At 41.4% G+C, this 17,097-nt stretch overlaps 1 protein-coding gene across 1 annotated transcript in view; it reads left to right on the top strand.

Annotated features, from left to right (window-relative positions):
- Window positions 1–17,097, top strand: part of ADAM22 (ADAM metallopeptidase domain 22) — a 137,483-nt gene that overhangs the window by 53,529 nt on the left and 66,857 nt on the right. The window contains exon 4 of the mRNA XM_082015337.1: window positions 11,102–11,168. Coding sequence (XP_081871463.1) covers window positions 11,102–11,168 — 67 coding nt within the window. The remainder of the gene's footprint in view (window positions 1–11,101; window positions 11,169–17,097) is intronic.

Raw genomic sequence — 17,097 nt, 5'->3', positions numbered from 1 at the left:
TACAGTGCTACAGAAGGTACCTGTAATTTCAATTCCTTGCACTGTAATTTGCCTGGCATTATAGATATTTTTCACATGGTGACTCATTTTTCCTTAGCCTCTCTACCAATAACAGGCTTTTTCAGTATCTTTGTAGTTTCAAGCCCGTTTCTATCTTCTTGAAATTCTAGCAGAATGTCTCCATCAGCATAGTTTCTAGAAACAAATTAGTTCCTAGATTTAAGGTTTACTATCTTTTCAATTAAAGCTATTTTCACGTATGCCCTTTTCTGAAGTTCACGTGTTTTGTGAACAAAAATAAAAGTAGTGGTAACCATTTTTTCTGATCTCATTTCTGAAACATCTCAGGTACTTGAACAGTTGATGCAATCATTAGATTAACAATAAAAACAAACTTCTCCATAATTTTTCAATCCATATATGCTAATACTCTTTAATTAAATAAAAATACACAGTTTAGAAGAAATTGTTCTTCTTGGTGATTACTACAAAAAAAATTCTTGTGGCATGAGCAACGTTTCAAACTTCAGGATAAAATGCAAGTTCTAACAATGGGTAATAGTGAACGTAAGGGGGTGATCGTCCTAAGTGCATATAAAAGAAATGACAGCACAGTGGGGGAAAGCTTTGCTGTTGTTAAGGATGCACATTTTTGGGGTAGATGTGTTCAATGGTAGTGCCAAACTGTAAATGTAACCTTGAATTGATACTGACTCCTTTGCTGGTCTTTCTTGGCATCATGCAGAAGTGGGAAGCAGCAGCATGGAAACGCTGGTTGGTAAGAAGGGGTGATGGGCTGGGGAATAGAGGAGGAGTAGGAACATGGCCAGGGAGAGGGGGATCTGAGGGCAGAAGAGGCGGGTTCAGCGATGGGAAGTTTGGAAGGAGGTGATGAAGCAGGCAGGAGCTGGGGCAGAGCATAATTTGTCCCCTTTGTACTCCTATTCTATGCAGCATAAGTTTTTTTAATTCAGTTGTGTAATCAGATGCTATTTGTTGCCAAAGTAAGTTAGTCTGGGAGCGAAGCAAGGCTGTGCTGGCAACGAGGCGGTTTGCTGAACAGTCCCAGTTCACCCGTTAGTGGGTTGGGAAGAGCGTATGTGCAAAGCAAGTGGTGATGCCTGACCTCCTTGACAGGGATTTCCTGCCTGGCTCAGGAGAAGCGTCCCCTGAAGTGGTGCCTTCACCATTTGCTGTAGTGACTGGTCTGGTGTTCTTCAGGCATGCCGTGAGCAGAACACTTGGGATCCACTCTGAAGAGCTCCAAGAGCTCCTGAGTTGTCCTAACTGCAACACAGGGCAGGTCACATCTGAAATGTGTTATGATGAGCGGTAGGTTGTATTTCTACAGTGTATGGCTCTGTGAAGTTTCAAACCGGGCACCCAAAACAAACAGATACTTCACAGCTTTCTAGCATTGAGGAAGATGCTAACACCTGATCTCCTGAGGGGAAGCATGTAGAGGACTCATTATTTTGTTTTTTGCAAATACGTTGAGAGAGCATCATGGAAGTGCCCATGAGTACAGGAATAATTTGTATATTTGCTCCAGGGCAGAATGTTGTATACAGTAACTAAAATTTGAGGGCAAATCTTGAAGGAAGCTACCAAATAAAAATATTTAGTAAGTCCCATTCACTAAATGATACAGGTGTCCTCTGCAAAAGGTATGTGCTTGTTTTTAATAGCATAAAGTCATGTTGGGGCCTTACTTTTGCCTCTGTGGATGATACACAAATGTGAACAAAGTGTTGGGTTGAAATGTGCTTGAAATCACAAGTGAATTTACTTGGGAAGTGATTCTCCATGTAGTATAAAACAGCTTCACTGTATGACGAGACATATTAAAAACTAGGATTAGAGCACACTAGTAGATTTGTGCAGGAAAATGTGTAGCCTGGGCCTCTTGTGTGCTTGCCTCTTCCCTTTATCAGTCAATTTACCATCTTCTCAAATACTAAAATTAACTATGTTTATCCTGACTTTAAAGTAACAAGTGTACGAACAGAATGGCATTGAGGAGCCTGCTTTGTAGTAGTGGTATGAACGTGGTCTAAAAATATCTGCTCATTTTAATAGGACTCCTTCTGAAATTTCTGTAGGAAAAAAAAGTAATTGCCTGAAGATATACTGGAGTAAATTATTCATCGGCAAAAGCAGAGTAAGGTTTTATTGACACTTGCATTGCCATCAGTACTGTAAGGAAGACTAGGTAAGGAGCAGAGTAAGTGAACGTTGCCCAGACTGCTTTCAACTCTGTTTAGAAGTTTAGAGCTAGAAAAATCTTACTTCATTTTTCTGCCTGACAAGAGTCTTGCAAACAGCTGCTGTCTGCTCTTTGGGCTTGTTAAAGTCTCTAGTTTATCATTATGGCACCTTGAGTAGCAGCGTCTCCCCTTGGATACTGGGAAGAATCTCTGCAAGGGGGGTGTGGGCACCTTCCTTGTTAGGGCAATAGGTGAAATCTTCCTGTTGTCTAAAACAGAAGACCGTAATCTCCTTCCCTCCACCACCAGCAGGATGAATTAACTGCTCTATTGAATTTGTGCCCTTTGTAGTGCTTGTGCCACAAAATGTTTTAAAATGCTTTATTAAAAGTAAAACACTTTCATTATATATAATACCAGATATTATTTATCAAGTTTCAACATTTGTGTTAAGAAATATGTAATTGATGCAATAAATATTAACATTAAGAATTTAATTATATTTAAGTTGCAATAAAGAATAGAATCTGAATTTTTGATTTCAGAGCAGCTTTAGGTTTCTTATTTTGTTGGGGTAGGGAGCAATATTCAGATTTCACTCAAACATAGTGAAAAGAAACGTGTGGCGAAATATTATGAGTCAGTAAATGATAGTTTATAAGTGTCTCTCTTCCTAGCTACAGAACTTAAATATAAACTCTTAGGTTTTTCCCTGGAAAATACAAGCAGTATCTATTGATCGTTGTGCCACATTTACAGTAATTTCTCATACGATTGCCCGTATGGTCTTTTAGATAGAGGAGATCAGACTGAATTGCAAAGGTTGAAAAGGATGGGTCAAAAAGTCCATGGTGTAGTAAGTGTAGATGGACAGTGGCACCACAAAATGCCTGCTGACGCTGAGAGCTGGATGTACTTCAGGTACAGGTCATGTGCAGAAGGCACGTCCAGCATCACGCTATGGCCACACCAGCCAGAGCATTGAAACTACCGCTGCTGCTTCACAGGTTTTCCTTGCAGCTTTTGTTGTGTCCTCTCTCCTTTTTTGTGCTAATAATAGGAACCATGTGCGTAAATAGAAACTTAGCGAAACTAAGCAAGAATGTCTTCAACCTGCTTAAACTTTTTCCCATCAAGAAATTAAGCCAGTCCAATAAATCAAACGCATGATGTTTGTAAGCCAGAGCTGTAGGACTTCATCTCTGCTGCTAGAGGTGGAGGCCCTGCAGAGGGCTGCAGAGTTGCTCTGCAATTTGGTGTCTGCAGTAGCGTGCAGGGCAGTTACTGTCATGTCCCGCAGGCAAATTAGCTATTAAGGGTAAAGGGACTAAGTGCATTTTCAAGTCAGATGGCATTAGGAATCTAAGAGAGAAGTCCTGAAGAGGAAAAAGTTGAGCAAATGTTAGTATTTGGAAGAAACTTCATGAGAGATTCAAGTTGTGTATCATTCTCTGTTAACTGAAATGTGAAATTAAGGTCCAAGAAAGGACTGAGATTGGGTACGACTCAGCATTTGTGTGCAATCTCTTGAGGACTGCACCTATTCGTAAGTCCCTAATTTCTTTTTGCAGAAAGTCTTAAATAGTGAGTAGGAGTAGAAACATTAAGAAATTACTTTCTCCTTTCTCCCCTTAATATTAGCAGCAACAAGAACAGAAAAGCACGGTAAGATTTATTAAAAAAGGGGAGAAGCTTCAGTTTGTGCAGACAAGAACTGACTCTGTTTTTCTCAGTTGTTTTTTCCTTTAAGTAGGCACTGTGAAAACTGCTGCCGTATCTAAGAGAAGCTACCTAATTCTGATTGATTATTCCATTTGGCTAATTTAACAGATACAGACATTAAATTAACTATCCACATAAAAAGGAATTCAGCAGAGGAGAAGGAGGGGATGAAAGTTTTAGAGCTGTGGCTATTAAGCAGATAGATTCATGGAGCATGGAGATAGCTAATCCCCTCCTGAAGTGCAAGGAAAGATCATGTATAAGCAGAGAGAAGGTGTTTGGGTAGGCATGAAGATAAAGGAGAATTAAAATGTCCTAGCTAGTCAGATACAGAAACCTGCCAGCTAAGTGGCTTTTTTTTGAGTTCATCTTGCTGTATTTTTTAGTTACCTCATGACTGATACTGAAACTGTTTTAGGACCACAGTGTAATGTGAGGTAATGCTAATAATTGTCCCTTGTACTCTGTCTGACAGATAGAAACATCCCGTCTGTTCCCTCTCATGTAGTTTTCTACTTTCTTGGTTCTTGTTTCATGATAATAATGAACTTGCCTTCTCTTCCCTGGTGTACAAGATGGGCTGTTCTGAAAAATTACCTCCCCTAGTCACTCCTTCCATATCTATTAGTCCTGTTAACAAAAGGAGTCTTTCAGCACTTTTCTCAAAGGAACATGCTGGTAGTTTCCAGTCTTCTATAATAATCTCCTGTATGAATCTGATTCCCTCCCTTTTCCCTTCTTTTGAGGGGAATAACTTCCCCTTATATTACTGAGTTATAATTCAGACCTTTCCAGGTTACTTGGTAGAGGATGTTACACCATTGTGGGAAAATCTTTCACTTGATGGGAAGTTTCCTCATCCTTGTGTGCTTGATACCCAAACAGTGCCCATTCCTTTTACTGCAGCCCTCTCAGGCATGATGTTACAGGAGGCTCCCTTCTCACAGTTTCCTCCTGCAGCGTGAGTTGGCATTAATTGTGCGGTTCATACGGCATCTTTCTCTTATCAGTGTCTCCATCAATTCTCTGAACATGTCGTTTTCTCTTGAATGTCTCCATATGTCTCTTGACAATTTCCTATTGGCATTCGACCCATCCAGGCCTTTCTGCTGATTTCGGCTAAAACGCTGTCTTCTTTTTCAGTACTGCATCTCAGCTCAGATCGCTCATTTGATATCCTTGTCTGGCACCATTTTTAATCTGAAATTTCAGGTGTACGTAATGGAGAGTTGTGGAGACAGAAATCGGGGTCAACAGACAGAAGAAGTGGTAAAGAATTCTCACGGTGTCCAAGGAGACAGCAACGATATCGGATATCATGAAGCCAGTCATTTCTCTCATTTATAACACTGATATGCCAGCAAAGATGCATTTTAGTACTGTAATTATGAACTCCCTTTATTTCTGCCTTTCTTAAATTTGTAATTCCTCCGATGGCCTCTAAAGAGGTCCCTATAGTTTCTGCTCTTTTTCTTCCATAACTTTCAGGCATTCCATCTTTACAGTCTCTTAAATCTGGAGATTAAATTTTTGTTCAGAAGCTGTTGATGGGCACTTTCCTTCTCCTTTTGAAAATGAAAGTTTCTGTTTCATTTCCAGGGATAATTTGCAGTTTGTTATCCATTTCCTATTCAAATACAAACCTGTTCCCTTTTCAAAAATCCTTAATGGCTGTCGAAGCACTTTATAATCTCCTGTTTTCTCTGTTTGTTTCTTTAAACACTTGGCCTGTTCTGTCCTCTATTCTCTTGCCACCTCATTTTTCCCCCCTCTTTTTGCTTCCTGGAGCAGCCTCTTTCTGTGGGGAGACCCATCTATTTCCAAAGCTCATCTGGTTTTCTGGATTCCCAATCCCAGCTTTGCTTTGGTAGACCTCATATGCAAACGCTACAGTTAAATCAAGGTAGAATTTAAGTGCATTTATATGCATGATCTTGGATAAGGATACTTTCCTTAGTTGAGGCCCTCTTCTATAAGAAAATTCCCCCAGCCGCCTCCTCCTGTGTACTACTGTTGTGTCTGTTTGGGAGAGTTGGAAGAGCAGAGAGGAGCTTGCTCATTTTTTTTGTTCTGGCCCGTATGCTATTGCGTCTGTATGGGGTGGATTCATATGGTCGTGAGTTAAGAAAATGCTCCAAAAAATGATGCTGCTGTAAACAAAACTAAGCTACTCGATTTGTGTACATTTTTAAAATAACAGACCTCTGAAAACAGGATTGCTATTATTAGCATAACAGGTTTTTCCTTGTCAAAGCCACCGATCACATGTGCTTCTTTCCTGTGAAATGTTTTATTTTTAGATCTGAACATACGCAGGTTTTTGCCATGCCCTTTCAAAGAATTTGTATCAATGCCTCAGTGATTATTTCTGAAAATCTCATTCTGCAGTATTGTCTTTTATAGTATAGATGTTTTTTAACGGTAATTTTCTACATCCCTAGGGTTTCTAAGATTTTTTTTTTTTTCCAATCTTTTTTTTTCCACATGCAGATTTTCTTTCTAATTAATACCAAATCTACTATTTAAACTGACAGAGATGGCTTTTAGGATAGATTGTCAGGAAAGCTAAATTATTACTGTTTCATCTCTCCCATAGGAGACAGTTGTATGATTTATGTTGAGATGCATATTATTTTAATGCTGATTGCTCAGTGTCTTTATGTTGCTAAAACAATTTTCGTTGTGTTTCACACGTGTTTCACTATAGCTTTTTGTTTTTTTTAAAGTAATGGCTATTATTAACATCACAGTTATGTGCCTCACTGTTACCGAAGACAATACATTACGCCACCTATGAGGTGATTTCATGAGAGATGCATGACATCATTGACATAAATTTGACAAGACTGTGTATAACTGTTAGGTTGTAGCTTAGTTTGTAGTAGCACTGATTGCATTATTGGACCTCCAAGAGCATTGTGTTTTTTATAATATTTTCTGTGCATTGAGTAGTAGTAGTAATAATAATAATAATAATAATAATAATAATAATAAAGCATAACATGGCATCATTTGTGTGTTTTTCTGCTGGTGAAATATTCCCAGACGTAACCTGCCTGCCATGTTACTTAGGGTAGCCCTTAAAAATGTATTTTAAATTTCAGACCTGTTGTCTGTTTATGAGCTCTGGGCCCAGTCCCCAAGAGCTGTGCAGGCTGGTGACCCCATGGCATTTCCCTTCCAGGTAGGCTTATTTTGGGAATTGAGGCACCCATGACAGATCTTGAGAGGCGGGGGAATGCCAGCGGCTACCTGCTGTTCCCAGCCCTTTTGTCCTGAAAGTAGGGACTGAGCAGGAGGATGAAATGGATGGACCTGTTTAGGAATCGCTCTCTTGGCCTACTTTGAAAGTAAACACAACTTGAACCACCTGGGTATGACCATCGGTGGGTGGCAGGTGGGAGAAGAGTGGCTGGCTGTCCATCGACAACCCTGGAGCTGGATGCCGGGGGACCCTGCATAACCCTCAGGAGAAACAGGGCCCTGCCAGGGTGCAGGCAGAGCAGGTCAGGTCAGAGGGGTGCTTGGCCAAGTGTCCTGTCCCAGTGGCCCAAGGCGGATGCTGAGGGAGAAGCAGAAGAGCAGAACAAGTACATATGAGGCTTCCCCAGAGTCCATTCCCAGCTTGAACCAGTACAGACCTCCAGCATCCATGCTTTCCTGTGGCAAGAGGTTCCATGTTGTAACCAGGGGCTGTGCCAGAAAAGCTTAGTGGCCTCTTCTGTTACCTCCTAGTTCTTGTAAAGGCAGAGAACGATCAATCTCTTTGTTTTCTCATGCTGGACACAATTTCCATATCTTTGAGAACGTAACATATGATCTTCCAGAACATAATAACATGAACAGCAGTATCTTTTAAAAAGCAATAATTTTGTCAAACCCACATGAGAAGACCCTGTGCTTCTCCTTGTCATCCCTCCAAATACAACTGTAAACTCTGATTTAAGTCATTCTGTATGATCTCTGTCTTCTATACTGTATAGTTACTTTAATATCTTATATTTTATAATCTCTAGCATATTCCCTGGCACAAAACCCATTGTGGCCATCAGATAAGGAGGATGACCTTTGTTCAACTGAGTCTCCCAGAAATAGCTGAAAGTAAAAGTAGAGCCCTAAGCTGTAGAGGTGGCTTCAGTAAATCTGTGGAAGCATAGACTTTTGCTGGAAAGAAAGTGTAGTGAATGCTGAGAAACTATATATCTAACTCCAGCAAGCTAAACTAAATATATTTTAAAAGAGCATCTATCTAAATTTCTAAATGTGGAAAAGGCATACAGACCTTATATAGAAGTCTTTGAGCTTGCCCGAAGTGGGAATATCCTAAATATTTAGGATACTCACTTCTAAGAGGAATTACAGGATTGTAATCAGTAACTCAAACAACAGCATCTCTTTTAGGTGCTCATCAGTAATGGGTCACTTGCAGGCTGTTGCACAAAGCATCAATATAGGTGTATGGGCCTGACCATAATTAAGGGAGTCCTAGAGGGCGAGTCTAGGGGCAGCTGGTCACGCTGGTTCTGCAGTGGCCAAAGGAGCCTCTCACTCTTTCTTCCTCCCCTATTGACAGCTGCTCAGGTACTTTCCCTCTCTTGCATCAGCTCTGGAGCTTATCATACGTCTTGACAAGGGACTTCAATTACATAATGCAGCAAAGACGTGGCTTTGTTGAAGCTTCCCCAGTGTACTTTGATGAGTGCCAGTACTGACATAGAGAGTATTTTGGTGACTGTTAGTTCTGACACCGAGAGTATTTTGATTAGTGCTTGTGCTGACACAAGGTGGGTTCAGCGCTTGCTACTGAGACCTCCTGCTTTTAGCAGCAACCAGCTGTGAGCTCACTGTGACTGAGGGGACCCCACCTCCATCAACAGTTGTCCAATGGATGCTCCCATTCAGAAAGTTATTGGCATCCCTCTTTTTGTTGCCTCTGTCGCTTGCACTTAGATACAAAGTCCTTTTATTAACATCTGGTTCCCATTGACTCATTGACAGACTGTGTACATTTGAGGCTTTGCCAGCACCTTCTATAGCCTGATCAGCTACCTTTACATCTTGGTGTATAAACCCTGGTGCATTCACATCCCCTCACAACTCAATTTTTTGCTAGATTTCAGGAGCTTCCCATTCCGTGGTTATCTTAGGACCATCTCTTGTGCTTCTAGGTAACTGAACTTTCTAAGCAAACCTGTCCAGTACCTGTCTGCAGTATTTGAAAAGAGGTCTCCTTTGGACAGTGGTATTAATCTTACCTCAGTTTGACTAGAAATACATCTTCTTTGATGTATCCTGGGAGGACAGTTGTGTTTTTCAGGAAGACACCCTATTGATCTGGCAAGTCATTTTGCCGGAAACAAGTGTGGTCACATCTCTCTTCCTTATAAACCAGGCCCTCCAAAACAACATAATAGAAATTACCTCCAGTCCCTAAGTGCATAAATTTGCTGTTTGTACAATTGAATTTGATCCTATTTCTAGTATCCAGCCCTGAAGATCATCTAGCCCTTTCCTGTGGGAGTTTTTTCAACATTCTTATTCATTCCCCATGGTTTCCAACTTCGCATTATCAGCATATTTCTTTAGAGTGCTCCTGGTTTTTGTGTCTGGGCTATTAATGCAAATACCAAGCTAGCAGTTTGTAGGGCTGATACAGAAGGACCCATACTACCAACCTTGTCCTGTTTGGGGCTCGCTCTGGGCAGTCTGCAGTGCCTACTTGAGGAAGGGCGGCCATGGCCCTGCTGCCTGTTTAGCCAGGGCGAAACTCTGGAAAGCCAAGTGGTGCTGCTCTGCTGTCCTTCCCCTCCTGCAGCAGCCCAGTTCACCCCTAGCCCTTAGGTGTTTTCGCTGTTTGAGGGAGAAACACTAATTTTTGCTGCTTCTGCTGAGAAGGCTTGTGCTCGTTGCCTCCTGTCCCATCAGTCAGCGTGCCTGTTGTCATGTTTTCTTTACCAGTACTTTATCTTTTCCAGTTTAATCACCTCTTAGGTGGGACAATATCAAATCTTTATACAGATTTCATCTAGGTTAAAATTTTGTGATCTTTGAAAACGTTTAGTGAAATTTTTGATGTAATTTGTTTGCCTAGAAAATAGCTTACAAGGGAGGAAATCTGACTAGTTCAGCGTGAAGTGTGTTGGTAAATGCAACATGCATTTAACTTACATACATTTGTCTCCAATCTGATTGTTTTTTCTCTTCAGTGTTTGTTCCAAAGCCTCGTGTACTTGTGAGGCTGCGTTGGCTGTTGCCCAGAGCTGGGGGAGGTTTAGATCGGATATTAGGAAAAATTTCTTTACTGAAAGAGTGGTCAAGCATTGGAACAGGCTGCCCAGGGAGGTGCTGGAGTCACCATCACTGGAAGTGTTAAAAAACGTGTGGATGTGGCACTTCGGGACATGGTTTAGGGGGCATGGTGGTGTTGGGTTGACGCTTGGATTTGATCTTAAAGGTTTTTTCCAACCTTAATGATTCTGTGATTTTCCTCCGATGTTGCTAAAGCCGCCGGGCTCCTGTGTAGAGCGAGCATGGGGGCTGGGTCCTGGTGGAGGCCTGTCCTGGCGGGCCGCGGGCAGCCTGGCACCCGCCGCCTGCCTTCGTGCCCACGCCGGGTGGAACTGGCTGTGAGCCTACGGTGTGGTGCCGCTCCTGCGGCTGATGGCTTTGCCTACCCGCTTAGCGTGTTCCTGAGCTCGCCATAGTGGTATCACAAGGCCATTTCATTATTGCACCGTTGTGTCCTTAGGAGTCTTGCTGGAGGCCACTGCCATTTTCTGTCAGATGCAGCCTGCTACAGGAGTGACTCCCAACTGGTTTCTCATCCTTCTGCCTTTTTTTTGTTTGTTTGTTTAAAGTTCACCTAACTTCCTTACTGTTCGCTTTTAGCAGCAAGTAGAAAAGTCTCTTGAATTAAAATAATGATCAGTGTCTGGTTTTGAAATCCCCTCAGTTTTTCTTGTCCTGCCTTTTGGTATTAAAAATCAATGTATCCCATGGGCTGTGTAACTCCATTGGAGGTGGTGGTTTCAGTGCTTTTTATGAACATTTTAGGAAGAGTATCCTGCATGTTTTGCCTTTTTCAAATGTAAATGTTTAATCAGTGCTTGATTGCCGAGCGGGAGTGCAAAAACACATGTGCGAGGCTTATGGTTCTTTTTTCCTTCTTGCAGTGACCTGCTGTCTTCTGAATATCTTGAGAGGCATATCGAGCAAGGTGGGAAGACAGTGGAAGTTAAAGTAAGTATTTCCTTTTTATGCTTTGCTTTTTTAATTTGCTTTGCTTTCAATGTTAATGCAGACTCAGCCATTTTCTTGGAAGGAAGATACCTGATTTTTCAGGTGATTTGTTTCACTCTTCTGAGGCAAGCATGTTTCATGTCTTCTAACTTTTCAGCTTTTTAAATATGGCAAATAAACTTTAATGGCAAATTTAGTACATTAATGTTTATATCAAAATGGTATCCATTAAAAATGTATACATGGTAGTTTTTTTTACTAGTAAATTTACTTTTGATGCTTGTTGAAGAAAATCTTTCTGGTTTGGTAGCTAGCAGTTCCTCATTGTACTAAACCCCAAGTTTGTTGTTTTTAATGAGCTGCTTTGTAAGCTTGAGAATAGCAAAATTTCTTGTATAGTATTTCCAAATATCTAGTCACTGTCTCATGTTGTGGGTTTCTTTCTCTGGATGTTTGTTGGCATGATTGCTACAAGATCCTTTTTCTTGCAGTTGTTTTCTGTGAAATGTCCCACTGCCTTTGCAGGAGTGTTTTGTTATTTGCATATGACATGAGAGAATTTCCTTGAGGACCTTCTGTTTTTAGAACAATATTGTGTATAAGCGTGATATAAAATCGCTGTAGATGACATAAAATGTGCATGAATGTAATATGTGCTGAGCATAACGGAAGCTCTTTAGACTTGCCTGTCAGGTCAAATTTTGTTCAAAGTTTACATTTAATTTAAAAAAAATCCAAAAGTCTTTTATGACATCTGAGATCACTTAAATATCCTAAAACAAATTATTTAACCTCTGCAATGTGAAAGCAGAAGTGGAAATGGAGAAAGCAATCCTTTAGCCACCGAGTAGCTGAATCCTTTAGCCACTGCGTAGCATGTTTACTTTGGTTTATTCCTTTCTAGCATTTGCAAGGCTGACTTCTGCTTTCTTTTTACTCTCTGATGATAGTCTGCATACATTATCAGACTGAGGCGAACGCATACATGTTCCATTAAATTGTAAAGACTAATTTCTCAGTCAGCCGTGCTCTGCAGTCACTGAGTCTTGACTCAGATTCAGAATATGAGTCAAAGCAGAAAGAAAGATAATAGCTGATATTAATAAGAACAAAACAATCCATTCGTCTGCGTCAAGGTATATATGCAAGTTAGCTAAGTGAATCTGTCTGAGTCCCATCACTGAATTAGGACAAATCTGTTTCTGATGAGTAAACCTTAATCAAGCAAGGAAATGTTTGAAGTCAGTGTCTCTTCTCATGTAGGTACTGTTTAATTGCATGGGGAAGAGATGAGGGGATTGACCCTTTCAGAGGAAGAGTCATAAAAAGTTTTCTGGGCAAAACTTCTCCCAGTCTTCGGGATCCCAGAGATTATTTCCCCTTTAGTTAGCTGCTGTGCAGGATTGTGGCGTACCTTCAGGGATGGCTATCACTGCCTCACTTAGTACTCTCAAACCTGCTTTAAGTAGAGAACCAGCATTCTTGCATTGACCTTGGTGCTCAAAATGGACTGAATTGGGAGTGAAAGGGTTGCACCTTGCTGTGCAAAGAAGGGACATTGCTGCCCCAGTGGCACATTTCCCTCTCCGCACTTCATTGCACCTCACCCTTCATTGCACCTTGCAATGGGGCATGGGGGGGCTTTTCTGCCCCCTCCTCACCAACTGCTCCGGAAGTTTGGCAGGCAGCAGGCCTACAGAAGGGTGCCAGGAACGGGGAACGTGTATTTTTTTGCTTGTTTTGCTGCAACTGAGCATCTGGGATCAGAGGAGATGGAAGCAGCTGCTGTGACAAAATGTCCAGAAGAGCCTGTTGGCCAGTCATGGCACGTTTTCAGAAAAGTTCAGATATCAAAAGATTTTTGGAAGAGTGCAGACTGGCGAGTACATTTTGATGCCAGACACTGAGTGAGGCTAATTTCAGTACCCAGTAGCTGTTTAAAAATTAATCTGTCTCCTTCTGACCAGCCAGTATTTTTCAGAGCACCTGTAAGTGCTGTGGAGAGCCCTTTTGTCTGTCGAACAATTTCTGAAAAGCCCAGCAATATCCATTTTGTTTTGCATTTGAGAAACCGAACTCTGTTTTTACATCAAATGTTTTGAAAATCTTGCTGCAAATACAAGAATTTTTTGTGTATGGCCATTTAATACCTTCAATTTCTGTGGAAACTGTTAAATTGGTTAAAGCATCTTTAAATTGGTAACTTATGACACATACCAGGCAAAATGTAATTATTATAGTAGATTTTTGGGATTGTGCGGATTGCTTAGATACTTATTTAAAAATAGCTAGTAAAAGGGTGCAAATAAATCACAAAATATGCACTCTGCTACGCAGCACATTCTTAAGCAGAAGGAGGAGAAGAGGTGTTTCAGAAAGGAGCCAGGTTTCTATCAGTTGCTTCAACACCCCACTCTTCACCCACCTCTGTGCCATTTGTCGCCAGCTGTAGGCAGGAGCAGAGGCGGCCTGGGAACATCTCTCTTGCTGCTTCGGCGGGAGAAACGGTGGCAGAAAGAAAAAGTCCGTCTGCCATCCACTGCCAGCTGCAGGCTTTTTATACAGCAAAAGGGCCTCCTCTGTTCTTGGCCTTCTTAGTGACGTAAGGAGAGGTATATTTTAAAACACACACACACACATCTCTCTCTATATATCTATATCTATCTATATCTATCTCCCCCTTGCATTTCTCAGTGCAGGAATACCGCACAACCACGCAAGGCGTCAGTGCTGCTGTTGTGCCACCGGCAATCTGGGAGAATACAGGATATTTGAATCGCGGGGGGAAGGCGGCTTTAGGTACACCCGGCCGTTTGGGGATGTTACAGGCACGAGTGTCTCTGTGAAGCAGACGCCTGCCTTGGCTCTTACCTGATGTGGAGTTAACTACTTTTGCCACTCCTCTCCATCTCCACGTCCCCTCCCAGTAAAAATTCGTTTACTGTAAAATATGTACGGATCTTCTGCCATTGCTTAGGATGCTTCAGAGAGGAGAGGAGGGCAGGGAAAGGGAAGAACACTCAGATCATTAAAAATGCCACTTCGAAGGAGCAAAGGGATTTTTATAGGGAGGAGAGTCCTCAGTTTAACACACCCTTTTATTGTAAAATTACATTTGATTGCTGCATAATTCATTAATACATTGGACCGTTGTGAAGGTGGAACGTTACACATGCTTTTGCAGGGTGCCAGCATTTAGCAGCTGCAGAAGAGAGCTTTCTCTGTGAGATCTTGTTGATCTGGCACAGTTGGGCAGCACCTAAGACATTCTTATTAAAACAGCAGCAGTGTGCAGTGCTTAAGAAAAACAAAAGGAGGTAGATCTTTGAATTATTTTGGTGTTCTCTTCCCCCCCTTTTACTTTAGATCATGTCTCTAACTGCTAGGAAAGCAGCAGTATTGGCCTAAATTCCCTCTGATAGCAAAGAGAATAATCAATTAATAAGAAAGAGAAAAACCCTTCGTGCATTGCCTTTTCCTGATTGTGTCAGCCCAGATCATCCTATGCTCACAGCACATAAATACTCAACTTGTGTATACTTAGTGTTGCTGCAGTATATCTCTGTGTTCTTTTATATATCTCTCTCTCTTTTTTGGGCTATCTGTCACTGATGCTGTCAGTGAGATGAAAGGCAAAAAACAGCTATAGTGCTGAGTAATTCACATTGCTGGATTTTTCTCCCTCAGAAGGAACAACTGATATCTATTCAGTGACATTTTCTCATATAAACTCTTTCAGTTTCCCTCTTTGGAGAGTGTAGAAATAAATATTTCTGCCTGTATTCCCCCAAAACATTGGACAATTCTATGAGTTCTTAGAAAATTGCTTTCTGAAAAACATTAAGCAATGAAAATAATTCAGATCCCAGTCAGAGAACTTGTGGTAGATAAATGCCATGAATTTTTGATGGCGTGTTTAAATATAGCTAGAAGGAAGTATATTTCATAGGCAATCCTAAAATTTTTAAGGTATAAACACAGTATGTGTATTATGGGCACAAAATTACAGCAAGAGTGTTCACAGCATAAAATAACATTGCTTTTTGCTTTTACTTCACAGCACATTCATAATCATGGTGACGTTGAACAACATAAGCAGAGTGATATTAAATGCTAGGTACTGTTTTTCTCCATTGTAGTGTTGATGAAGAAGCTTTGTCCAAACTTGCCTTGTGACTTGAGATTGCCTTGTGGCTTTGTGTCCCAGGCTGTGCTGAGCCATATTGCTGGCCCCGGTGGTGCTCAGCTACTGCCTGTGCGGCAGCAAGTGCAGGCAGCACCGTGCCTGGTGCCTTCCTTCAAACCGCCCATGGCCGTCTTCTCGACCTGGGGTGTTCCAGCGTGGCCTCATGCTCTATCAGAGGTGCTGTCACTGCAGTTTGGGGAATGAGGGTTGTGGGGCAAATGCATTTTAATGCTGCATAGAAAAGCAGAGCCCGTAGTTTGCAAAAATAGTCATTATTTCCTTTTGTTATGTGCGTTGTTTAGCTGGTAGTGTGTGCAAAATACCTGATACTGTACCTTACAGCTATTTTAATGCCGTGCACAAGAGGGGAAAAGTATTGTTCTTCATTGCCTTACTGTGATTAAAGTCTCAGCTTGTGTGTGGCATGATATGTATTTGAAGGGCTCTTTAAATGCCCTTATTTAGGAAAATAATATAGAAGGGAGAAAAATATTAAAATCTTGAAAAGCCAGAGAGGGCTGGGAACCCTTGACATGATGGATGTTGCTTTTTCTGTTAAACACTCTCCTCCAAATCTGGTCTGCTCAAGGTGTTGTTAAGGTACAGTCCCTTGACTGAGGGCAATGTCTGTGTCTGAGACTTTATCCCAAATAACATTCCAACATTTTGCTCTGTCGCCACAGGTACGAACTGATCATAAGGCTACAACAATTTGCAGTGTAGCCAGCACACACACTGAGACAGTGAGCATGTCATTTTAATCATTGACTGGTACGATTCCAATCTTATAGCAAGGTGCTTCCACCAGCATCTTCCAGTTTTAATGGCATCCACTGTCTGAGCTCCGTAGAAGAATCTCTTTAATTTTTCTTCAGCTTTTGATAACTCACAATTTTGTAACCAAAGAGGAAGGCGTTTCAACTTGCCAGAGAAGTTGGTATGCTAAACAGGCATTCCTGTGAACAATTATATTTTCTTCCTGAAAACTGGAGTGCCAGTTCGGCTGGGAGGGGAGCGCAGGCAGGCTCTGCCCTGGGAGGCTGGAGCCTAAGGCTGGTGGGGAGCTGTGCGTGCACGTACAGCCCAGAGCTTGCACAACCTGGTGATGAGCCCCTGGGGGAGAGAAGAAACTGAAAAGGAACAAATCGTAAATAATGCAGGACTTAAATATGCCTGTTTCTGGCAGGGCTTTTTCATCTGTGTCTGGAGATTGGAGAAGCTGTTGGTACCAGAAAAATCACTCTCTTGCTTGTTTGAGAGAAGATTTTCAATAAAGTTTCCCATAATGTCGTCAGAACTGCTCTCCCCTACTCCCTCAGCAGAGCTCTCTTTGCCTCATGGCAAATTATTAGTAAATCTAGGCCATAATCTAGTTTTTAGTGGTAGCAATAAACTAGCCGAAGAAGAGCTGATGGGGAGTCTGTGAGTGACACAGTTTAGCAGGGAATTCCTGCAAGGTTGATATTCAGACTGCTTTCGTCAAATGTTTTCATTATTTTCATTAATGACTTAGGTAAAAAAAAAAAAAAAAGTATGTGTATATTAATGAAATTTGCTAGGAGTACAAAAGAAGGAAGCATTACAGTGCACAGAAAGGTCAGATGGAGAACTGGCTGTCTTTGACCAATGGAGTAAATAAAAATGGGATGAAATCAGATAGAACAAATGACAGCTTCTTTCACTTAGGAACTAACTATAGGTGTTTTTGCTATGTGATGGGAGTTCATAAGTTCAAAGTTCCAC

Source organism: Phaethon aethereus (assembly GCF_964289735.1).
Source record: "Phaethon aethereus genome assembly, chromosome: 2".
Taxonomy (NCBI): Eukaryota; Metazoa; Chordata; class Aves; order Phaethontiformes; family Phaethontidae; genus Phaethon; species Phaethon aethereus.
Note: the sequence above shows the minus strand (reverse complement) of the source record. Positions and strands in the feature narration are given on the sequence as shown.